This window comes from Fusarium verticillioides, chromosome 1 (assembly GCF_000149555.1).
Source record: "Fusarium verticillioides 7600 chromosome 1, whole genome shotgun sequence".
Taxonomy (NCBI): Eukaryota; Fungi; Ascomycota; class Sordariomycetes; order Hypocreales; family Nectriaceae; genus Fusarium; species Fusarium verticillioides.
This window is the reverse complement of record NC_031675.1, coordinates 957286-981406: the sequence shown is the minus strand read 5'-3', so window position 1 is coordinate 981406 and position 24121 is coordinate 957286. Positions and strand designations below refer to the sequence as shown.

Sequence of the window (24121 nt, the reverse complement as noted above, 5' to 3'; positions counted from 1 at the left end):
TGTTTTGAACAAATCTCCGTACAATCTCCTCTAGCCACTCGACTAGCTATCTGATCCATTTGCCTGGTCAAAGTGCCGGCAAAGCTTGGTCCAATTAGCATGTGGCTCCTAGCTCCTCCGCCCGATGTTTGGTTGCTAATCGGTTCTTGAGACATTCTAACCGTCGTTGACTGGGATGTTCTGCCCCTTCTCTCCACTCGCTCCGAATAGACCAAGCACGCTTATTCTCAATTCAACATCCTCGTCCCTCATGACTCCTGGAGCTTACGTACCCTGTTCCACATGGCCTAATTCTAGGACCAGCCTGCCAGCTCCATCGTGATGGATTAGAGCTCCATCGGTTGAGTTATGACAAGGACAAATGAACGTCTCGGACAAGCAGATCTATAGCTTTGTACACGGCCCGAAACGCCCGTCTTCGTCTCCTGGACCGAGTTGAAGTTATTTTGAGACTTGCGACTGGTCCCCCAACTGTGTTCTCAATCGACGAAGCGTCTGTCAGGCAGGCAATAATAATGTACACTAGTATAGCTAGTTAACGGGACACCTGCGTTCCGATGCCATCTACCAGTTATATAAGCTACCGAACGGAATGGCGCCACTGACATTGCAACTAGTCCTCAAGCAGGTTTATGGTATCAGACAGCTTTGGCCGATTTCTTGTCACATCTATTGCTTTCGAAGAGCAAGTTATCAATTCTAACTCTTAGTAATATCAAATACACGACTCTATGACAGATAATGTATCCAAGAGGTGTTCGAGATTGTGTGGATTCTATTGGAGGGAAATCACACGGAGACTTATATCCTCTTCAGATCAGAAACACGACTGGGCCGTCCATTCTCGACAGCAAAGGCCGAGTTGGATGACATTCCGGACCTGCCTGTCGGGAGAGACTCATCAATAGCACACACATTGGGGTCCCTACATCTCATCATGGCTGCACAGATCCAACCAAACCCCCGCAATGTCTGAAACTGAGCCATGTACTCCGTACAGAGCAGTAGTGTCCCTGAGAAGTCGGGTAACCGGACTTTTCCACCTCTGTTGCTAGGAATCCATCTTTCCGAGAAACCGAGAATCCAATGTGAAGTGTCCTATTAACCACAATGCCCTATTGCCTGCTGGGAAGGGAGAGAAGCTAATTGCTGTCGATAGCGCATGTCACCCTACAGATGTTGTGAATCCTCACGCACATCCGATTGCGATCATGGGAACTGTTCCGATTCGCACCGTTACACTATTTGACGGATAAGATGCTACATGTCCTGACGAGGGTAGCAACCCAGCTGAAAGCTGAGGCGAGTCAAGATCAGAGGACCATCCTCCCTTCTCGGCGTGCACGCATACGGCTCCTACAGTAGGGAACGATAAGCCGGCAATTCTAGCCAGTAAGTTGCTGTTAATCGATTCTCCTGACACCCACATCCTTTGAGCCCATGCTCGGGAGAACACAAAACGCCTTGGCATTGAGACTGAAGAATACTACATCATCATCGCTAATACCAAGCTGGCACAGAAGCCCGCGCAGATTTTGGCGATGCCTAAAACGGAACTCAGGGCGAGGCAGGAAAAACTTGGAGTAATCAATATGAACGAATTGTCTCTCAAAGTTTGCTTGGCATTTGAGAGTGCTGAGATGTGGATTTGGGGCCGCAAGCCATCGATATCCCATCGGACCATCCCAGCCTGTCTGTTGCTGAGGTTGTAGTGTACTGTGTTCTGAGGAGAACTGGACAAGGTTCATTTGCTTTTGGCGCGGGTGTCGGAACGGGAGTGCGTCCCTATTCCTGGAAATGGATGGTTCAGGGGTGGCACGATAAGCCGCTGTTGATGTCAAGTGACGGTCAAGACTCAAGACACTCATTTAAGAGACTGGCATCTGAGGAGGAAATGAGAAGAAGCCTCTCAAGGGTGGAGAGACTTGTGTAGTCTCAGGCCGTGGAGTTCTTTGTGCATGTGCCATGGCCTAACCTGACAAACGACTAATGTTAGGTTAGGTAGGCACAAGACGTACAGAGTACAGTACATAGGATGCTAATTGACCACTAGGCCGGGACTAGTACCCGAGGTCAGCACTTGATGTGATGATCAGTGGGCTTTGAAAGGAATTTCAATTGACAATGGCAAGAGACTCCGGCACTCATTTCAGCCCACGGATCCCAGGGCGACGTATGCGACTATGACAAGTCGCTTACCAAGCTTGCCAAGCAAGATACCTGTCTCAACACGTCCAGATCAACCAAGATACTATAACGACCACTTCAGCGACGCGATACCACCTACTCCGTCTACATACACAGAATCCGCACATACAGTTAATATATCTATCTATCTACCTTATGCTTGATATACTTTCCGAGATCACAATGAATGAAACCACAAACAATGAATGGCTTTAACGGGGCCGGGAGCTCCCGCAATTCTACGTGCTTTTATTGGACGAGATGCTCATCAATCTGGGCCTGGGCCTATCGAGTTCCATTGTCAAAACTTGATCAATCGGTGCGAATAATTCGAATTCCCCACACTCTGATTGCCTCTGTCTCTTTGCTGAAGGTGAAGAGAAAAAAAAAAAAAAAAAAAAAAAAAAACTGCTGTGATAATCCCAAACAAGATCTCAACGAGACGAAATAAACTTGATCGTCCAAGATCAATCATTCAATATGTGCAAATCTCAGTTCCACAGCTTCCTCAAGGCCTTGCCAAAGGTTGAGCAGCATCTCCATATTGAGGGAACTCTTGAGCCTGAACTTCTCTTCTCCCTCGCTGAGAAGAACGGGATCAAATTGCCAGAGGATCCTGTCTACGAGTCGGCTGACAAGTTGCGAGAGCGATATGGGAGATTCACATCCCTCGATGATTTCCTGCACTACTACTACCTCGGGATGAGCGTGCTTATCACCGAAAACGACTTTGAGACTCTTGCGTACCAGTATTTCCAGCGCGCGGCGAGCGAAAACGTCCGGCATGCTGAGATCTTCTTCGATCCTCAGGCGCACATCGCTCGAGGTGTCAGCTACGACACTGTCGTCGCAGGACTTACAGCTGCCAAGCGTCGTGCTCAGAAGGAGTTGGGGATTACTGTCGAGCTGATTGTCTGTATCCTTCGCCATCTACCTGTTCCCGAGTCTCATGCTCTGGTCGATACTCTTCTTGACCGTGGCCACTTCAACGATGGTACCCTGACAGGCTTCGGCATGGTCTCGAGCGAGAAGGCGTTCCCTCCTGAGCTCTTCACAGAGGTCTATGCCCGTGTGGCAAAGACTGGCACTCATCTCACCACTCACGCCGGTGAGGAAGCACCACCTTCTTTCATCACTGCCTCACTCGAGCACCTGAAAGTCTCGCGCATCGACCACGGTCTCGCAGCTGCTCAGGACCCAGAACTCCTCAAGAGACTGGCCGCCAACCGCACCCTCTTGACTTTCTGCCCCTGGTCTAACGTAGCTCTCTGCAACCTGCCTGAACTCGCCGACGCCCCTGTGCGCAAGTTCCTCGATGCTGGTGTCCTCTTCAGCGTCAACAGCGACGATCCTGCTTACTTTGGCGCCTACGTCCAGGAAGTCTACTGCCGTGTCCAGGATACCTTCAGCCTCTCCGTCAAGGACTGGGCATGGATCGTCCGCGGTGCTGTTAAGGAAAGCTGGTGCTCTGATGAGCGCAAGCAGAAGATTCTCAGAGAGCTGGAGCAAGTGTTGGAGGAGTATAAGGATTTGAAGGCGTGAGCTGTGATTCAAAAGTCAAGAAGGCATTGGGGATAGGGGAAGGGGTACGGCGGAGATAGCCTGATGTGTAGGTAGTTAGGACGGTTAGGTGGAAATGCAACTCGCTGTATTTCTGACGAACAAGATATTTATCATCTAAAAATACGCTGCAGTTCCTGAACCGCTGTTTGCCGTCTCATGTAAACTATCCCCTTTAACCAGGCCATTCTCCATGCTCACCATGAGCGAAGTGAAGTACACATGCGCCGTCTCCCATCTTCGACAGACAACTGAACAAGTCTAATCAGATAATTTCCCCTTTCAAACCATTCTCTCGCATGATCTTAACCTTCTGTGGTATCCATGGCATCGCTCTTCAACTTGTCCTTGGCAGCTTGCACCCGCTCCTCTCGCCACTGCTCAATCCTCTCCTTTAGTTCCGTCTGTGGAATTGCATCATCGATGGTCATGGCTTGTCTTGTGAAAGGATCCTTAGGATCGCTTAGGAGATGCTGGACAATGGTTGATCGGTCAACAATATGCTTGCTGGGTAGCAAAACAGGATCCTTCATGAGATCACCCATGATGGGGTCCTCAAACTCGGCAGGGATGTCGCCCAGGTCGAGTTCCGCTTGGTCGAGGAGCGTCTTGGCGTCGACAAACTTCACCCTGAGCTTGTCCCAGCGAGCGACATCGGCAGGATCCTTCTGGTGCTTGGAAATGAGAATGCGTGAAACGCGCTCCAGCACTTCGGGCTTATAGGAACGACCATCTGCAGCAACGGCGTCGATGAAGACTGGTGAGTTGCCGAGATTGAGATAGATGTCGACAATGTCTGAGATGATCTGGATAGGGCGGAAGTGGTACTTGTCTCTGTTAGAAACGCTGAGCTCCGCAGCCGCCTTCTTTCCAGCTAACGTCTCCAGGTTGTAGTTGAGCATGCTTGCCAGACGAGACACAATCTCGGGCATGGTGAAGGCCTCACTCATAGCCTCTGTGAAGAGCTTCATCATCTCAAGCGTCTCGTTGGCCAACTGCATGAAAGACGTGGCCTGGTTAGCCAGCTGTTGCATCTCCTCCTCCTTCTTCTGGCGATCCTCTTGTGGTATTGACGGATCTTCAAGTTCCTTCTCGATAGCACGGATCTTGGGAAACTTGGTTAAAGCTTCGTCCAAGACATAAGTAGCATCGTTCAACAACATGTTGACAAACTGAACAAAGAACTGCTTGTTGACGCTGCAATGATGTTAGTGCCATCTCAACTAATGTCTTGGGGGTTACTCACCGACTCTCTCGTGTCAATTGTCGCTTGTAGTGGTCGTTGACCCAAACACATTTGATCACTTGGAAAATCTCATATCGGATGTTGAACTTGTCATAGAAAGCAGAATCCGCGCCCGTTGACTCGCACTCGATGTAAAACTTCATCAATCCCTTAAGAAGGTGATCGTTGGCAAACTGGCTGCCAACAAGCTGGTCACCTAGAACACCGCGCTTTAGGTGCATCAATGGCCAAGTCGCCGAGAAGAGTAGTGAAACCAATGATGACTTCAGGTACGGGTTCTTGATGTACTCAGTTGAGCGGAGGAATGTTACGCAAAGCGCAATCATTTCATCGCCAACAGCGCTGGGGAGAATCTTGGGTAGCCACCTGTTAACTTGTTAGTTGAGGCCTCTGTCAAATATCATCATGGTAGACGGACCTAAATATGAACTTGAAATTGTCCACGATATTCTGTAGCGTGTACTCTGGAAGACATGAGAATACATCTGACTTCTCTGCAGGAAGAGGGAGTCTACAGTTGTCAGTATCATCATCCATATTGCGCGCCAGGGCACATACTGTATCTCCTTCGACTCTTGACCAGGCTTGTACTCTGATCGAGTCACCAAGCGAAGCAACCACACAGCCACAATGCGCATGAAACGCAATGAAGTGCTCTGCATCCGTTCATCAAGCAGAACACCTTCAATGGAAAGCTTGACAGCAATGCTCTTTTCGAGAGCGTCGACATGTCTTTGAACAGCCTTGTCATATTGTTGAAGTTGGGCAGGATTGTTCACAAACTTGATACGATCTGCCTCCATGATCTTGACTCGTTTCTCCAAATACTTTATATCCCTATCCAAATTCTTCAGCTGGGAGTTGCAGGCCTCACTTCCATAGTGATGCGCTGCCAGGGTCAAGAAGAAAGCCTCCGAGATGAAGTTGGTATCGCCTGGTATCTTGTCCGCATAGAATGATTTCGCATATGCATCGTCTGCGTTCAGCTTTGTCTCATCGCTGATATCTATCCGTGGTTGCTTCCGGAAGTAGTTGTCATCAATCTTGTTTACTTTGCTGAAATCCATATCCATGAAGGGTTCGCAAAATCGGTCTAGAATCGTGGTCACGTTAATCATAAAGCCGTTGGAAGCAACCTCTCTAGGGTCAACTTGTAGTGCTCTCCTCTTGTGATTTGAGTTCATGATGTAAGCGAACCAGTCCAGAGTTCGAGATCTGGTCTCCTGGCCTGCGCGGATAAAGGCGTTTGTGATGGCGAAAAGATCATCTTGGTGCGTCCTCAGCACCATTCGCAAAGCGTCTTGTGAGTTTGCGATTCTGCCCTTGTCAAGACCACGAGCCCCAGGGAAATAGCTCTTGATGACTTCATTCTGGAGCGGTGAGATGCGGAAAAACGGACCCAGAAGGGTGTGCTTTTCGATTCCAGCAGCTGACTGAGCCATGATGAAGGTTGGGTGCTTGGCGAGGTTCACGATTAGAGGAGGGAATCTGGTGTAAGTCAACATGGCCTGGATATACGGCTTGTAATCCTGGTCCATAGAAATTGTACCCAGCTTGTTGCTGATCTGAACCATGGCATCGCTGAACAGAGCAGGGAAAGCCTCGTCATCATCGAATCGCTTGATAGCTTCCTGTATAAAGTTGAAGCAAAGGCCGTTCTCGTCCTGTATGCCCTTCAACAGGTATGGCATGAGTGTGTCATGCTTAGGGTTCGGCGATCGGCTACATGAGGCGTCAGGATTATATCTCCGACGCGGTGGAATTGCTTACCCATAGAGATCCGGCATGGTCAGGGCAAACAAGCAGCCGCTCATACACAAACGCTTTGCCTCTTCATGCACCTCGAACTTGGGTCCCTCTGTTCCCTTGAACTGCAGCGACGCTTTCACAGCACGCTTCCAGCATGGCAAGAAGAAGTTCATGAGAGGCTTATCATGGGGATAGCTGCTGGCCGCCTCCATAAGAGCTTGATCTAGCGTGTTGACGGACAGCTTCAGAGGCTCTCCGGACTCGTTCAGTTCTTCATTCAGGTTCGGGAGGAACGTCAGCCGTTGACCACTGGTGTTGACCATGTTATGCGGATCAACAGTGATACGGAAGATCTGTGACAATGTTCGGTCGGCATAGGATTCGTCGGACTCGGGTTGAGTGGTGGATGGCTTGGGGGAGGGTCGATCCGCTGGAGCGACGTCAATCTCAGATGCCAGTCTTTTACGATTCACAGAGGAAGTACCTGTTGAACTTGACGGCTCCGCCTTGACCCCTAGCTTGTCGAAGGGGTTCGGGCTGGAAGAAGGCGGAGCGGCGGGAGTGACGTTGATCTTGGGCCGTGATTCAGCGGATGCGGGCTGCGGCTGCGGCTTCGGCGTTGACGTGCGCGAGGGGTTCGACGATTCGGAATCGGGAGCCTTGTTCTCGTCTGACTTGGAAGACACAGGCGTTGATGTCCCTAGCTTGGCGAGACGTCTCGCGCGAATCTGGATGTCATAGCTTAGCATAAAGTCCCCATCATGAGCTCTGTTGGCGCAGCTTGCCTGTTCCATCTTCTCCTTGTCCGGGGCATCGCCTCCAGCCCATGAGGGTTGCTCGTTGGGGTCCATGATGGCGATAACGAGTGGAAGTGCGGATGAGAAAGGTGGGGGAAGTGAAATAAGACGAGAATTATGTTGAAAGAAGGAGGTTCAGATGGGATGGCGAGGCTGAAGTGAGATGGACGAGATCTATGAGGTGTGGACCCAAGCCTCACAAAGACGTAGTACAGTTGATAATGATGAGCTTGGGGACCTGAGGGTGGGGGAATTCCAGGCAGAGCTGGGCCTAGGGACTGAGAGGTTCGAGGTGGGGCGGTGAGGCTTTAGTGGCTGCTTCTGAGCTGTGGCGCTGAAACTTTGGTTGCCTACTCATGTAGAATGACCTGGAAGAAACAGTCACCGAGGTATTGGTAATGATATTAATGATAGATATTAGATATCAGTTGAACAGAGAATCTACGATTGAAGCCGTAAGATTTATGTTGGCCTGCCAAATCATGTCCCAAACTCCGCAGCACTCTTCCAAACTCCGCAATATAAATAAAGTGGCTCACGGTTTCCGAGCACTGATGGCCATGTCTAAGCTGAGGTGATATAGACTCGAGGATGCAGCATCTCCATTTCCTGTATCATGATTAAGATCTAGGATTGGATCTGATATTTTATAGGAGGAGTTTCAAGACCAATCATGACGTGCTATTCTTGAGTTATTAAATGATGAACTTTTGAAAGTCTGCGTGAAAATTGCATCTTACTTTGTTAAACACTTTCATCCCTTATGACCAGGCTACCTTTTTCGTAAAGTCAGAACCAAAGCTTTTTTACGAATGACGATATATGTGAAAAAGAATGAAGTTCTAGACCCCTGACGTCAGGCTTTCAAAATCTTTAAGCGACGCAGCGTCATGTCTGAAATAGGCAATGTGCCACAAGAAGCATCCAAACATATAAAACACACATTGGATATCAAACCTGAGTCATCTGATCAAAATAAATCTATGATAAAAGACTACCGCGATGCTCAATGATTCATAACCCTTTTCCGACTAAGCCTACGTGTAAATGCCGGGGTATTCCATAAACCGTTTACGCCAGTAAAAGATTAAAAAGAAGAAAAGTAGAAGAAAGAAAGAAAACAATAATCACAGACGGGGCAGATCTGTTCCTTCGACACTAGCTGATCGACGACGTTCCGCGAGACGAGGGCCTTCTACCGACCTGTCCCTCTGCAAAGTCGCCGTGGATCCAGAGCTCGCGGCTGCTCTTATGCGGCCTTCTTCGCGGCTTCGGTTCAGGAGCCAGTTAACATGCATTCGAATCATGTTAATATTGTTTCGCAGTTCAGTTACCTCCTCACGGATGGGCATGATTTGGTTGATAGTCCACATACTCTGCCGTGCCTCGAGGTGTGTTAGGTTCTGGTGAACTTCTTCGAAACCAGCGTCGAGGTCTTGAATTGTGCGGTTGTCTCCCATTACCGAGTCGCCCACACCCCGGCGGCTGAGAGATGAGTTGAATTCCGTGATGCGTTGATTTGTCTCGTCCTGGCGAGTCTGGAGTTGCTGTACTTGTTGGCCGAGGTTGGTGTAGGAATCTATGATTTCTCGTTGTGAGCGAATTATCATGCCTGACGGCGTATCTGGGTGGAATGCGCAAGCTAGAGTATGAGCGTCCATATGTCCGCGCATCGCACGAGCCGGACAACCAAACTCGCTATAAGGACAGTTGATGACAGCACCTTCGCATTCTAATTCATCATGTTCCTTGGTTTGGCTGCGGTATACGAGCTTCCAGCATGTCTCACAGCGAGTTTTGCTGTTCGGACATGATAACAAATGCAGTTCCCGGTCAGTAGCCTCGATTGTCACTTTGCAGTGTAAACATGTATCCTCCTTGTGGGGGCAAGTATCATCTTCGGGTTTAGAACGCAATCTCTTGTCACAATCAGCGCCGGGGCAGGTAAAGTCCTTGAACCGGCATTCCGTCGTAGCATGTGTTTCGACAACCTCCCGACGAACTTCCGATTTGCAGCCTCGTGCATGGTAAGGACACTTGACTTTGAGGTTATTAAGCTGAGTGCGAATGAGCCGTGGTGCGCTGAAGCAGTTGGGCCAGGCGAGAGGCTCTCGGTCAATGGGACAGGCCGTTCCGGAAGGACTAGAATCAATGCTTTGTCGCAAGCATCGGTAGCAGAATGTGTGATCGCAGGGAGTTGTAACCGGATCCACCAGCGGATCATGACAGATGGGACAGAGTAAGTTGGCATCTGGTTCATTGACATATGTCAAAGAATACATATCGAAGATGCAGTTGCCGCCATATCGTTTGGGTATTCCGAGGGAAGATGGATGTGGAGCTAGGAGGGGTCCGGTTCGACGATCCGAGTTAACGTTTGGTATCAAAAGACCCGAGTATGAGGGATCAATTCTGGCCCTGACATCTTGTCCAACTTGCTGCGAGGCTTGTGCTCCAACATAAAAAGTATCTGGCGAGGGCGGACGAACGAGACTAGTGACAAGGTCGGGAGTTGGAGATGTGCGGCGAAGGTTGCGGCGGGCGAAGCGGCGAGCAGCGGCCGGACTCAGACGAATTCCATCATCGCTAGATTCGGAAGCAGACGTCAAGAGAACAGGAACAGCCGCAGTCGGCGTAGGAGCGATAGGAGAAGCAGGAGTCGGCTGTCTTGAGTCTCGGAGGGTTGTAGCCGCGGCGGAGGGAGGAGTTGTGGCCATGATCGGTAAAAACGGGAGGATATGGCCGGCCGGATCAAAGAGAAGTCGAATAGGACCAGATCGGAAAGAAATTGAAGACTTGAGGTCGAGACATGTATTCGTGGATTGTGTGCGTGTTGTGCGACGTCTTGATGACGCTCATGGGCGGGGGAGTCGATGTTTTGATGAAGAAGGGGAGAAAGGGAGGATCTCGATGTGCACATCAGGACCGTATTAGGCGGAGGTAGAGCCGAGGAGGCCATGGCAAGGCCATGATGTGATAAGAGCACCAGGTGTATGTACTAACAATTTTAGCGGGAGTGTTTAGGAGGTAGCATGTTGGCGGGGTTGACAAAAAAAAGAAGCGGATCAGAAGAGGAGCTTGGCTGTAGAAAAAGCAGGGGTTTTGTTACGATGCACGCGATGAGAATGATCAATTGAGGGTCTATAGAAGATCACTGGGGAAGTAATTAGAGTCTATGCGATTACCATGCTGTGGTCTTTCCCTCTCTGTTTTTGTTGTTTACAAAAAGAGTCTCTGTTTCTCGTGATAATTGCTTCTAGATATCACCACCCAAATCATCAGCAGTTTCAGCTACTCCCGCGGGTCAGGGTCCTTGGCTCGATTTTTTTTGTCGATTACATCATCGGTCTGTCATTTTCGCCTTACTTTTTTCTCTTCCCATGCCCGTATTGAGCATATCCCCGCCAACTGCCGACGGCGAACCCTTTCTTCACCACATTGGGCTTGGTTGCACGCACCGTTGACAGTGACAGTTTCAGGCAGGGCCCTCTCTCTCATTAGCCATTCCAGAATCCACATGGACGAAGGAACAAGCTTCAAGCCGGAACTCTCTACTGAGCAGTTAGTTAGAGACCAACTCTCACCATCCACAGGTTAGTTGTCTTCCAACGGCTTTTCACATTCCATAACCAGCGCCGTACCGTAAGCTACTGCGCCCCCAACGTTGCAGTCCCACGTCTTACAACTCTCGATGAGTTCTCTGTGCTCTTGAACTGTGTGCAGTTCCGTGAGAAACCCCGAGATGTCCGGCTCCGCGATGGAGTCGAGCAGTTTTTAGAGTTTGTTCAAAACATGGAATCAGCACTGGGACAATACCGAGAAAAGAAAAGGGGAAAGCGTTGGGTTGGTTGATTACCAAAAAAAAAAATGGCGATCACTGGGTACCTTGCAGCGATAAGTGAAGCAAAACGGTTGTAGACTGACTCGTGAAGGGTCTCAAATCAAGGCCGTTGCTGAACTAAGTGGAGGCTGTCAAACCTGTCAAAGCAGCATCAGGCATTTATACCGAAACCTAGTTGCGCATTGACTGAATTGCCTGCATCAAAGTAAATCGAGGTATTGAATCGAGATACCTACTCTTTTTAGAAGGTGTTTGGTCTTGAATGTCCAAAGACCAAGTAACGAACTGGGCCATGTTGATCCTTCGGCATCATGAGTCTGAACCATCCCGCGGCTATCCCACCCCGGATACGCTTCAGTCCAGGCGTACCATACAATTCCGAATTAGCCTCCCTTTCTGCCTTTTCTCCCCGTTGAGCCTCATCTTGCCTCCCTCGTCTCCCTCGTCTTGTCCAGGCTCCCGCGAGGCATCTTCCCTGCTGACGTGGCAGAGATCAAGTCGTCTTTGATTCGTCTTGTTATCTGCAATACAACGTCAGACGATCCCGCTACAAAAGGTGAACCAACGGCCTCAAAACCATACAAAGCTGACTAGATCAACCAATTCTGTCAACATGAGGCTTATAAAATCAAGTAATTGACTTCCTCGTGCTCTTCTGGGCATGCCCCTGTTGCTCTAGTTCTGACTGTTGTATGCTGGAAATGCCCCCCCACCTCGCTGCTTTTAGGGTAGGTCGCTTGGCTTGACGAACGATTTCAGCCTTTTCCTTCGAGGCGAACCGTCGGTTTCGGCCGATATCTGCAATCATCAGCGAATAATGGCCTACATCGCTTCTTTGAACACTGCCACTTACATAGAGCCTCTCTTTCAACCCGTGATTGTCCATGTCAGCAACCTATCAGAGCTGAGAGAATCCCATCATCTTTCGACGTCTCCAGTTATTGTCCTTTGTTGCCTAATTAACTGTAACGCTTCCTGCTGCGCTTCACCCACCTTTCAACCCATCACCTCTGACACAGCCTTGTTCGCGATGCATATTGTAACCGACTCGGAACGGGAAGAGAGCGTAAAGCGGCGGCTTACAGGCCAAGATCCATGCACTGCACTTTCAGTATACTTTGCGCAATCCCCATGTGCAACACGGCGATGCTGCTGTTACCTGGTGATCATCAGCAAAACAGGTCACTGCGTCTCCGACAAAGGCGCCCAATCGATCTTTACAAAGAAGACGCCTTGAGAGGCTATATAGGACCCCAATGTTTCCAATGCACTTTAGACACTTCAACTCTTGATAATTAATTCTCAACCTAACCATGAAGCCAACTCCTCCTACTCCTGGCCCGCAGCCGACTCCTGCTAAGCCAAAGCGTAAACCTCTGAACCCTCAAGCTCTTGTTTCCAAGTTCTGGTCAAAGTATCACTCCAAGGCACCAGGCAAGGTCACTTCCATCTTCCCTCAGAGCCTCTATGAGTCACTTCTCACAGACGCCGACTCGTCTTATCCCAAGTCTCGCAATGCAGCACAGAGCTATGAAGATGCTGCCAAAGAATGCCGTGCTCGAGTTAGAGCCATTGTTCGGGAATGTGAACGAACCAATGCCAAATTCAGCGACCCAGACTTTGATATTGAGACCGACTTTTCGTCTTACCAAGATAATTGTCTCAATGGGTTGATGGGGAGACGGTTCGAGGATGACAGCAGTGATGATGAACCACTGCCATCCGAAAGAGGACCTAATATTCAGCGAATAAAGAAATATCGCAACACACGGAAGAAGAGCGACGAGCTGGAAGACGATAAACTTGACGTCAGCAAGAACAACCTGCAAAGACGCATGTTTAGCGGCAGAGACTATGGTTCTCGATACTCCAGACCAGGCTCTGTCCATCGCATTCCATGGATCTTCGAAAATCCTCAGTTCACAGTCGGCGGCTTTTCCAGCACAGACATAAAGCAAGGTGCTGGCGGCGACTGCTGGTGGTTGGCGGCTCTCGCAACTATCGCTCACCGCAAAGATTTAATGAAGAAGATTTGTGTCGCAAAGGATGAAGAATGTGGCGTCTATGGCTTCGTCTTCAACCGCGACGGAGAGTGGATCTCAACTGTGGTTGATGATAACCTTTACCTGAAGCACAAAGACTTTGGAGAAGATTCTGAAGTCTACGATGCGACGGGCAAGAAAGCTCGACTTTACAAGAAGCAGAAGCAAACCGGTTCTGAGTCCTTGTACTTTGCCAAGTGTGAGGACCCTAATGAGACTTGGCTACCCTTGCTTGAGAAAGCTGTAAGTAGTACCTTTGAGATACTAAAGACAAAAATTGACGATTTTAGTTTGCAAAGGTTCATGGTGACTATCAGGCTTTGGATGGTGGATGGTCTGGCACTGCAGTCGAAGATCTCACAGGCGGCGTCAATACCGTGGTCGCTGGTAATAGAGTCCTTCGCAAGGAAAGACTGTGGCGTGAGATGTTAGGATCCGATGGTGAGGATGGAGAATTCGTCTTTGGTCTGTCTGCCGGTGGCCCAGGAGAGGATCATAACAACGGGATTGTGTTGCGACATGCGTACTCGATTCTCAAGGTGGCCGAAGTTGAAGACGAAGATGGCAACAAAGTTCGCTTGGTCAAGATTCGGTAAATATGACTTGCAGTTTTGGCTTGGCTCAGACAGCTAACACATACAGAAACCCCTGGGGACAGAAATCCGAAGATGGCCATGGCGAGTGGCATGGTCCATGGTCGGATGGTTCCAAGCAATGGACTCCTCACATGATTCGAAAGCTTCAGCATCAGTTTGGTGATGATGGAATTTTCTGGATGTCTTTCAACGACATGCTCGATAACTTCAAGTGGATGTACAGGACTCGTCTTTTTGATGAGCGATGGACGGTAGCTCAACAATGGACTAGTGTCAGCATCTCTTGGCTTACCGGCTACCTCAAGAAGAAGTTTATCATCGAGGTGAAAGAAGAGGGCATGGTGGTTATTGTGCTCTCACAGGTATGTCAACCATTAGCAAAGTCACCTCATACTGACAGTCGTAGCTCGATGAACGTTACTTCAAAGACTTGAAGGGGCAGTACGAATTCGTCCTGCAATTTCTGCTCAAGACGGCTGACAAGACTTCCATCTGCTCGGTTCGTCCGGTCCATAAGTGGGATCGACGTTCGATCAATTGCGAGGTCGAACTCGAGCCAGGTACATATGAAGTCATCCCCAAAATCACAGCCGAGAGATATTACTGGCTTCCGACAGTCCAAAAGATGGTCAAGATGGCAGCCGACAGTAATCCTCAGAAGTTACGCCAGATTGGTCTGCAGTATGATCTCGCGCATGCCAAGGGCGGAATCGTTGATGAAGATGAGGCCCTCCGCAAGAAGAAGGAACTCGAGAAGAAGAAGAAACTCAAGGGCAAGAAGCAAGAAAAGAAGAAGAAACAGATGGCCGAAGCTATGGCTAGTATGGAGGCGGCGATGGTGCAGATGAGGAATGAGTATAATCGGTCTCTCAATGAGAAGGACACTGAAAGAGATACGACCAAGAAAGAGAAAGAAAAGGAAAAAGAGGAACCTGAACCAAAGAAAGAGGATGACACTGGAGCCAAATCAGATAAGGCGCCGCCTGGATTTTGGCCAGAAGATTCTTCCAAGAGTGACTTGGAAGCATTGACTCTTGATGAAACACCAGCTGAGCCAAAAGGGGGCCCGTCTTTGGTTGACACGAGCCAAGGAACCGAAGACAAGAGAAGAGGATCTACAGACTCATCCACCAGATATTCATCTGCCGACCACAGAGGCCGTCCATCTCTCGCAAACTCACCAATGCCATCACGAGATCACAGCCCCCAGCACAGCAGAAGAACAACCATGCAAAGCATAGACACAAACCCTGTCTTCACGCCTCCCACAGAACCAACCTCCGAGTCGGACCTCGACAGCTCAGACTCATCGTCCGTGTCCTCATCAGAGCCAGACGATAGTTCCTCGAGCTCAGACGACGATATGCTGCCCACGTCGCTGCTCCACCGACTCAAGAAGAAGAAGAAACAGCCGTGGAATGCCGTGTGCGTGATCGGCCTCCAGGTCTACGCTCAGCACACGGGCATCAAGGTCCGTCTCGCTGATCAGAGGGGCGATGAGGCCACCGAGCTCGTGCCTCCGCAAAGCAGCCCTGTCTAGTTCGTGAGCTAGAAGAAAGGAATATGCCGTTTGATATACCGTTGTTTGCCAAGATTGTCCAACGTTGCGAGTGGTTGTTTGTGTTGATGACGGAGGTTTATATGTGTATTCCACGAATAGGAGAATTTCCTTCGTATCAGAGCAACAAATAGGTTCTAACAGCACTCTTCTCAGTCATGTTCTTAGCATAGCGGTTTTACTTGTCATATATCATAAAGAATGAATAACTTGAACTTCTTTTTTCCTCTCCTCGCTAAGTTTCAGTGTGGATAGCACTATTCCTCGAACTGAGGTATACCCGAGACGCAATTTAACTACAACGCAGTCCGAGTCAGAACACATGATCAGTTGATGGAAAACGAAAATGGCTTTGACAATTAATCAATCGGCCAAGTTTATTGATTACATGATCTACTACAGCCGTGGTAATGGTATCTCCATGCGTTCCACATTGATTACTACTTCGGATTTGCCTACCGTCAAACAAAAGAAACGTGCGGCCCATTGTTTCTCAGTGAAACTGAGCGTATAAATGAGCCTCGAACTAGCATAAAAAACGTTCTCCAAAATATGGTACTAAAGTGTCTTGTTCATTTTGTCCAGTTCCAAACTTCAGACGCCGTTTCAACCGCACGGCCCAAGCCGCTGTTTCATCTGTCCTCGTCCCGTTTCACCATCCAAGCTCACCCCTACCAAGCCACCCTTGAGATTTACAAGACTGATCTACGAGATGGTTCCCGGCCAGGGTTGTTGAGTAACGGCTCGACAGAAGAATGATCTGAGGTAAGACTCACCGTCGTGAGGGATTGATAATACTCGGAGACCATTCCAACTCGGGAAGACCTTGCGGATGAGGTACGAGGTTTGGATGAATCTATCACGATGCAGGGTTGGTCACGAAGAGGTTCGAGCGTTGGAGTTGAGAGCATATAAGCTGGATAGAAGTCGTCGATAGAGTCGAAATCAGATCAAACTCAGCTCAGCTTAGCAACTTTGCATTCATTCGCTTTTTTCCTTTTCATTCGCTTCTAAATAACTCCTTTCGTTTAAAAAACTTGATCTTATTCATCATGTTCTCCAAGTCTGTTCTCATCGCCCTCGTGCCCTTTGCAGTGGCTGGTCCCATTGCTCCTCGACAGAGTCTTGGTTCTGGCCTCGGTTCTGGCCTTGGCTCTGGTATTCCCAGCTTTGGACTTCCCAGCTCTGGCGGCGACTCTGCCGGTGGACTCCCCAGCATCCCAAGTCTAGGCTCTGGAGGCTCAACTGGAGGACTTCCCAGTATCCCTGGCCTAGGATCTGGTGGTTCATCTGGAGGTATCCCAAGCATCCCCGGTCTAGGCTCTGGAGGCTCAACCGGTGGTCTTCCCAGCCTCGGAGGTGGTGGCTCAAGCTTCCTCCCAGGAGGCTCTACTGGTGGAGACACCACAGGAGACACTTCTGGAGATACCTCCGGCAGTGCTTCAACCAGCGCTCCCGCTTCTCAGCCCACAGGCTCTAGCGAGACTCCCCGTGCTGAGAGCGGTTCATCCACCTCTCCCTTCGGCAGCTTCCTTGGATCTGCCGGTGGCAGCAGCGGTGGCTTCGGTGGTTCCACTCAGAACGGTCTCAGCGGTGACTGCAAGGACGTAACTGTCATCTTTGCCCGCGGTACCACTGAGATGGGCAACGTCGGCACTGCTGCCGGACCTCCTTTCTTCCAGGCTCTTGCTCAGCAGCTCGGAAGCGACAAGCTTGCTGTCCAGGGTGTTGAGTACGCCGCCAGCGTTGGTGGCATTATGCAAATGGGTGACCAGGCTGGATCCCAGAAGATGTAAGTCGAGCCCTGAGTTCATGGATTCGCTTGTATCTAACATAAACAGGGCGAGTCTTGTTAAGGAGGCTTACCAGAAGTGCCCCAAGACCAAGGTTGTCATGTCTGGATACTCACAGGGTGCTATGCTGGTTCACAACGCAGCCAAGTCTCTCCCTGCTGATACTACTGGCAAGATTGCTGCCGTTGTCAACTTTGGCGATCCTTGTAAGTAACTCAGCTCCCAGCAAACCCTCGGAAACTAACAGCTTTATAGTCCAGCGACAGGCTATCCAGGGCGTTCCCTCTGACCGCGTCAAGATTATCTGCCATGCTGGCGATGGTGTCTGCGCCGGTACTGCTGCTATCACCCCCGACCACTTGACTTATAGCCAGGACGCCAACACTGCTGCTCAGTTTGTTGTCAGCAAGGTCAAGTAAGTGATGCACTGGCTGGACCAAATCAAGAGATGAGTGGAATGACGTAATGGAAATATGGCTGGAGCAGAGCTTCGGACGTGGATAGGTTTAAATTTCTCCTGTATCTTATAAAGTCGCTTGAATATGAGTAAAATCAAGCATGTCTGAAAAACATATGTTAGCTTAAATGTATTATGAGGCTGAACAGACTTCCTAAAGAGGCGACTGTTATGTTGAGCCCGGAATCCTCTCGCCAAGTTCCTGTGTCGAGACAGCATTGAGTACAGGCGTGAGCAATAGTTAGACCAGATGAGAATGTGGGAATATAAATAAAGAATTTATATAGGTTTACCTAAATTTATCAAGTATATTTAGCATTTAGGCCTAGATTAACCTAAACTTGTGATGAAATCTTCACCCGGAACATGGGAAACCAAATGAGAAGGGCTATTCATTCAAGTTTCCCTTGGTCATAACCCTACTTCTCCTTCTCCTTCTCCTTCTCCTTGACTGCATGGCGGCCACTGGTCGAGCCCTTGATGACAACTAGCCTTGACTGGCGGCGTGTGAAATGGTCGGCTTTTACAAGGGTTTCTCGAATTCATCAGCAAAGTTTATGCATAACACATCCTAAGATTTCCTAAAGTAATCATTAAATTATCAAATCTATTCAGTGTTTAGGCCTAAAGAACTCATAAGTTTAGACCAACTTTATGATAAGTTTCTCTCTGCGCAGATCATCCGGGGGGAAGCCCCAAGAGAAATGTCATTCAAATCAACTGCCACAACCATCTGAAAGAAGCCCTTTCCAGCAAAACAGATGGAATTCTGCAGGCAGAGTGTAAGAGGAAGTGCTTTTCCCAAGCAAAAAGTAAAAGTGGGGTGTCGATTGTGAGCCCGACAAGTGATGGGAATGAACTCTCAACACCACAATATTTTCCAAAACAATCAGGACAGCTTCAACAACAAACGGGGATATGGTGTAGGGGAATCACGTTCGCTTTGCATTGTTTCAAATGCTTGCGAAAGGCCGGGGGTTCAAATCCCTCTGTCTCCAAGCTTTTGCCTGTCGAGTTTGCGGCATTTTTGGACAAGTTCTGTCCAGTTGTGCTCACAACTCTATTTTTAGTTTTGGACACCCTACACGTGCACTTCAGTATGTTGACTAAGACTGCTACACATTCCCCAATAGGCCTCCGTGTCTTGGGGCACTGGGGTGATGATTGAGGTGAGTGTCTGATTTGGAGAGCGTAGATGGGAACCACTGCTCCAGGACACGGCAAGTGCCTGAAAACACACACGGGTATCAAGAAGCGGCAAGAGAATCAGCGACGGTATGTGCAAGTAAATCCTTTCACTTGTTGCCATGCAATGGTTTCGCGAAGTTGGCCATACCTAGTTTGCCATGCCCTCGGTATACGTCGAAACCGCCGATGTATGTATGTCAAGGAAACCGTTAAACAAGACCAATGAATAGAGTCATTATACTCTGAAACAGTGCAACAAGTCTTGGCTCACTTTCTTGTCAAAGTTCGAGAATAACAAACCTCGTGCCTATATTCATATACCGTCCATAAGCGCATATAACCATAAAGCCACTGGCCACTCGCAAAGCATCGATAATCCTTCTTTGTTTGTCAATGACAAGTCAGCCATGCCGTGCCTTGTTGCTGCATGTGATTGACAAGCCAGGGGGTGCTGCACACACTGCATTTGGAGAAGCAGACACGTGCCGCCGCAAGCCATTGGATGAATGAATCATGTGTCCTGCATCAACAAAGCTCGCATTCCATTTCGTTTCCGGGCGATTAGTTAACTATTAGCCTTTGGGGAACTCTTTCAGCTGATGTGCCATGCATCATTGGGGTTTGCGACGGGAGAGGCTTGAGACCTCGTGAGCAAGAAAAAAAGACGTGGCATTTTTATGATAGTTTCTTTTGTCTTGCAATACGCAAGTTGTAGATGTTGGATTGATTTCTAGAATGTCATGTTGTGATATTCCTCATGTTGGCGACGTCATATTCAATGCGCCCCCACAGAAGGATTGAAATGCCCCCCGCGTTTATTCCCGGAGTTTGGAGATGACACTTTCACATGTAAATACAGAGACAGACAGTGAGTGCTACGCTACCAAAACATGTCACGAGTCACGAGTCGTCATCTCACTTCGGCCTTTGGACCGAATTGAGCTTGGAATGATCCATTGTTTGCTCAAGAATTGGCCTTTGCCTCTGTTGCTTATTATGTATCTATTCAATGGCTTCTGACTTTCACTCTCCCTTTTCCTCTTCTCATTGACAATAATTCTTGTGAACGTGAAACACCTCAAACACACACTCGGTATACTACAGACCGTTATACTTATCGACTTATAACGGCCAACTCATGATAAGGCTCCCGTAACCCTGTCCTGTCCTAGTCCCACCGCCGAGGATATTGAGTCGTGCGTGTTACAGGACTGTTTTTTCTTTCATGTGAACGACCATCAATTTATCCGAAAGACCTTACGACACGACAACATGTGTCTGCGCTCTAATTGATTTCCTTTGTCTCTCTGCTGACCTTGCATACTTCGTCGGCATTACCAAATAAAACATATACACAGACTTGGTCTACTCAGCATGATAGACCACGTCTTAGGACGGCCTTCGGTCAAATCTCGACGACTTCAGGTCCTCGCTGTCTTGACCTTTTGGTCTGCCTATCTAGTAAAGTAAACATTCCATCTTCGAATATGCACTCAGAGTGCTAACGAACTTACAGAGGCCACAAACATGGCCCCCCAGGCGCTCAGTTGCTCTCGAGACTCTTCTCCAAGCGTCTAACAGCATGGCAAACCGTTGTGATAACGATGATCTACCTATACGCTGCCCGAAACTTCAGCACTCTGGTCGGACTCGCGAGCCCAGAGCCCCTGGCCAATATGTACGATGCCACATATTACCGAGCTACATGGGTCTTGACGGCGCTGGACGCGGGCTTCTGGACGGCCATGAAGATCAAGACAAAATGGTTGCGCGATATGGCGAGTATAGTCTTCTCGCTCTTCTACCTCGTCGCTGCTGAAAAGGCAGACGAAAAGGTCCGAAAGGTCCGGGGTATGATTACCGTTGAGCATTTGCGTGTGTCCTGGAATAAGGGCACCTCGCCGTATCTGAGCTTCTTCCAAGGACTCATGCGTCCTCGTTTTATGCGATGGCCTCCAAGGCAGATCCGGATTCCACGGCCCGCTGATAGCGACTACAAAGAGCCTGTGCTTGCGTGGCTGTACTATGATGGTCCTTTGTCAGATCTTCACCGCCACGATAGACTGATTCTCGACATTCCGGGCGGTGGGTTCGTTGCCATGGATCCTCGTTGCAACGACGACAAGTTGTTCTCATGGGCTGCCAAGTCAGCATTGCCAATTCTGAGTCTCGACTATAAGAAGGCACCTGAGTTCCCGTATCCATATGCACTGAATGAGTGCTTCGATGTTTACAGAACTATTGTAAACACCAAAGGTCGATGCATAGGTCTACCAGGCACCGAAGTTCCTCGAATCATCGTCACGGGAGATAGCGCTGGAGGTAATCTCGCTGTCGCTTCAACATTGATGATCATGGAGACAAGGCATTCAGCGTTCCGCAGACCAGGCCAAACAGAACTACCAGCTCCCGACGGACTTGTCTGCTTCTATCCAGCTTTGGATATGAACATCGGCAACTGGATGACAGATGAGCAGATGTCTTTGATCAAAGACCGAAAGGCGAGGAAAACGAATAGAAGAATTATGCGACGCAAGAGCATGCAGTATAATGAGCTTGTGGGAACTCCCCATCACTCTGACGATGAAGAAGATGGATCCCCACCACCTCATACCAAGTTGAGCGCTTTGACAACGAAAGAAGCCTTGATTGCGGCATCTCAAGGACCTAGAAGTCCACACCCTGAGTTCTCCCACGTCGGCCCTCGCTCTCTGAGTTTCCCGAAAGATGCATCTGAGACCAACGAGAAGAAGCCGTCTCATCATCCTGAACCGATGAAGACGCGACTAGCTACTTCATCGATGATCTCTTACTTCAACGATCGAGTTCTTACGCCCGAGATGATGAGAGCCATGATTATCTTGTATATCGGTGCTCATAACCGACCTGATTTCAGCCAGGACTATCTTCTCAGCCCTGTGTTGGCGCCCGAGGCCTTGCTCGTCGACTTTCCTAAGACATACTTTATGACTGGAGAGCGAGATCCGCTGGTCGATGATACAGTCATCTTTGCAGGACGACTTCGCCGTGCTAAAGAAGCCGCATTTGTTCAGGAACAGTCGGAAAGAAATCAGAACGCCGAGTTCAATGATAGAGACGCGGCTGAGGTGATGTTGATCCCTGGAACATCTCATGGCTTCATGCAATTCCCAACTGTGTATCCTCCTGCTTGGCGACACTTTGAGAGATGCATCGATTGGTTCGACCAACTCTTCGACCACGCAGAAGTCATGCGCGTTCGCAAAGACAGACAAGCCCGAGCCGCGAGGTCCCAAACCAACGGCTTCGGAATCAACGGCGACGGCCGTCATCACATGCGCACCGAGTCCAGCGAGGAAGACCGGCCCCTCGAGATCAGCATGACCAAGATGAACCAGCGACGCAGCTCCAACCAGACAACACCGCAGCAGAGTCCCGACCTCAACGGCGGCAGTGAAAGCGGCGACACGACGCCACGGGCGCACACCAACGGAACGTCTTTATCAAACGGCGATAAGAACGCCAAGAGACGCAAGAGTGTGGGTCTCAGCAAGAGCAAGAATAGAAACAAGAGCCTTGTCAAGCTCAAGAGTTCTGATGATCTGCTGGGGAGACGTATGCAGGGACTTGCGAGCGGGTTGACGGGGATGGGCGATGACGACTAGAGAGTATCTGTGTGTACATACTGTGCAGCTCGGAAGGGGCGGGATCTTGCATTGAGATGGATACTGCATGATGATGTGGGTTTTGTCGCATAAAGCGAGATGAGTTGCATCGCGAGGTTGCATTTTGCGTAGGTTTGTAAGTTGGAGTACACGATGAGGGCATATATGTTTTCTGTAGTTGATTCTTACGAAGATATGACTGTTTGTAGATACACATAGGACACCCTTATTAGAATGTTTTTGTACAACTTGTAGGCTGCAGTGAGGTGTCATGAGGACCAAAACAAGACCAGAAGGGCCCGGTCAACGTTGCAAGCTACAGTGCATCGAATTTCTAGAAGACTGCCCAAAGTCAATGACCATCGTCTCGAAATAGTAAGACGGGACAAAACGGATCGGCCAAGCCTGGATCGCGGATATTGAATCCCGGCGGACCGTCGCGCTGTGGGCCTGGTTAATGCGAGTTACTCCTGAGGCGCTGTGGCTGGAAGGATTGCTTTGAAGATGTTGGTTGATGTTAATAATAAAGAGTATGCAGTGTCATCGCTTATTCACTACTGCTGAACTGCACAAAAGTGCTCTCATAGCTGACAAAGTGGCCAACACAGCCTAATTTGCCTCCAAAGTGACATAAGAAAAGACCAACTGTAATCAAGCAACAGCGTTGCTCGACAAAAGTGAAGCCATTGGAAGCATTGTCTGCGTCTAGAAAGAAGCAGGGCTCAAAAGGGGGCGGACGGACCGTGTCTGCGTCAGAGCTCTCAGTCTCGGTGAGCACAACACGCGACATATGACAGACCCCACGAAATTGGGCGGGACTTGGGCCGATTGGATTATGAACAAGGATCAATTCAGCTTTTTCAATCCGGGGACGTTGGGCTGTGAGGAATAAGAAAGAACACGCCACTTGCATGACAGAGGTCAGGTTACTTGGAGTGAGAAAGCAGCTCACGGAGAAACCGTACAGGGTGCCCTTTTGGGGGGATTATTCTTCACGGATAGAGAGGCACAAATGATACGTGTGTTTTTGAGGAGAGTTTTGTCGATCGTTTAGAAACTCGTAATGCTTACCAGTAGACGTGTAGTTTTCTACGGGTCTAGATGGCCTCATATCAAACGATACATGGTGGATTATGCCGTAGCAAAGACGAGACATGGTGAGCGAGTCTAGCCTCCTTGGCTGATCTCTCGGCATTATAGCCTAGAGTACTCGCTAATCAAGTACCTATAAGTGCCCGTCTCAACCTCAAGTCTCAGCCTTTGGGTAAAAGAGAGAGTGAAGCACTTCATACGGAACTCGGCCGTGGATGTGGGTCTGGAGGCCCGTCTCACCGGCCGGTAACCTCCGTGATTGGACCGCGCTTGTTGGCCGGGCTGCCGTCGCGACATTTCCCAGTCTATTCAGCCCTGTAAATATCAAGGGAATAAGTAAACAGAGAGGCTTTGGCCATAAGGGTACACGG

The 24121-nt window shown here is 49.2% G+C and overlaps 8 protein-coding genes and 1 non-coding gene across 12 annotated transcripts; 5 read left to right on the top strand and 4 right to left on the bottom strand.

Annotated features, from left to right (window-relative positions):
* Nucleotides 1-756: 756 nt before the first annotated feature.
* On the bottom strand, nucleotides 757-1976 carry FVEG_16626 (hypothetical protein). The gene has a single exon (XM_018905869.1). It carries the CDS (start codon nucleotides 1866-1868, stop codon nucleotides 1404-1406), a length of 465 nt encoding a protein of 154 aa, XP_018756611.1. The 5' UTR covers nucleotides 1869-1976; the 3' UTR covers nucleotides 757-1403.
* A 591-nt stretch (nucleotides 1977-2567) lies between these two features.
* On the bottom strand, nucleotides 2568-7806 carry FVEG_09650 (ubiquitin conjugation factor E4 B). Of its 3 annotated transcripts, XM_018898693.1 has the most exons (7): nucleotides 7528-7806; nucleotides 7227-7470; nucleotides 6764-7172; nucleotides 5552-6715; nucleotides 5412-5504; nucleotides 4994-5359; nucleotides 2568-4944 (listed from the first exon to the last, which is right to left on the bottom strand). In XM_018898693.1, the coding sequence occupies exons 1-7, from the start codon at nucleotides 7591-7593 to the stop codon at nucleotides 4053-4055; spliced, it is 3234 nt and encodes a 1077-aa protein (XP_018756613.1). In that variant the 5' UTR covers nucleotides 7594-7806; the 3' UTR covers nucleotides 2568-4052. The 3 variants fall into 3 exon arrangements, with proteins under 3 accessions (XP_018756613.1, XP_018756612.1, XP_018756614.1); XM_018898692.1 differs by having other exon boundaries at nucleotides 6764-7470; XM_018898694.1 differs by having other exon boundaries at nucleotides 5552-7172.
* FVEG_09649 (adenosine deaminase) lies at nucleotides 2576-3903 on the top strand. Its single transcript, XM_018898691.1, has one exon. It carries the CDS (start codon nucleotides 2668-2670, stop codon nucleotides 3727-3729), a length of 1062 nt encoding a protein of 353 aa, XP_018756615.1. The 5' UTR covers nucleotides 2576-2667; the 3' UTR covers nucleotides 3730-3903.
* Nucleotides 7807-7907: 101 nt separating the features above from the next.
* FVEG_09651 (hypothetical protein) lies at nucleotides 7908-11369 on the bottom strand. 2 transcript variants are annotated; one of them, XM_018898695.1, is made up of 2 exons: nucleotides 8280-11369; nucleotides 7908-8220 (listed from the first exon to the last, which is right to left on the bottom strand). In XM_018898695.1, the coding sequence occupies exon 1, from the start codon at nucleotides 10254-10256 to the stop codon at nucleotides 8667-8669; it is 1590 nt and encodes a 529-aa protein (XP_018756616.1). In that variant the 5' UTR covers nucleotides 10257-11369; the 3' UTR covers nucleotides 7908-8220; nucleotides 8280-8666. The 2 variants fall into 2 exon arrangements, with proteins under 2 accessions (XP_018756616.1, XP_018756617.1); XM_018898696.1 differs by having other exon boundaries at nucleotides 7908-11090; nucleotides 11181-11369.
* Nucleotides 11370-11857: 488 nt separating this feature from the next.
* FVEG_09652 (hypothetical protein) lies at nucleotides 11858-15810 on the top strand. Its single transcript, XM_018898697.1, has 4 exons — nucleotides 11858-13665; nucleotides 13713-14014; nucleotides 14065-14380; nucleotides 14425-15810. The coding sequence occupies exons 1-4, from the start codon at nucleotides 12694-12696 to the stop codon at nucleotides 15556-15558; spliced, it is 2724 nt and encodes a 907-aa protein (XP_018756618.1). The 5' UTR covers nucleotides 11858-12693; the 3' UTR covers nucleotides 15559-15810.
* Nucleotides 15811-16628: 818 nt separating this feature from the next.
* Nucleotides 16629-17788, top strand: FVEG_09653 (hypothetical protein; the record flags this gene model as incomplete). Its single annotated transcript, XM_018898698.1, has 3 exons — nucleotides 16629-17368; nucleotides 17418-17575; nucleotides 17625-17788. The coding sequence occupies 3 exons, from the start codon at nucleotides 16629-16631 to the stop codon at nucleotides 17786-17788; spliced, it is 1062 nt and encodes a 353-aa protein (XP_018756619.1).
* A 950-nt stretch (nucleotides 17789-18738) lies between these two features.
* On the top strand, nucleotides 18739-18824 carry FVEG_16627. Its single transcript has one exon. It is a non-coding gene; the product is annotated as a tRNA-Ala (tRNA).
* Nucleotides 18825-19961: 1137 nt separating this feature from the next.
* FVEG_09654 (hypothetical protein) lies at nucleotides 19962-22906 on the top strand. Its single transcript, XM_018898699.1, has 2 exons — nucleotides 19962-20480; nucleotides 20531-22906. Exons 1-2 carry the CDS (start codon nucleotides 20389-20391, stop codon nucleotides 22656-22658), a joined length of 2220 nt encoding a protein of 739 aa, XP_018756620.1. The 5' UTR covers nucleotides 19962-20388; the 3' UTR covers nucleotides 22659-22906.
* Nucleotides 22907-23852: 946 nt separating this feature from the next.
* On the bottom strand, nucleotides 23853-24047 carry FVEG_16628 (hypothetical protein; the record flags this gene model as incomplete). The annotated part of the gene is made up of 1 exon (XM_018905870.1): nucleotides 23853-24047. The coding sequence occupies one exon, from the start codon at nucleotides 24045-24047 to the stop codon at nucleotides 23853-23855; it is 195 nt and encodes a 64-aa protein (XP_018756621.1).
* Nucleotides 24048-24121: the final 74 nt, after the last annotated feature.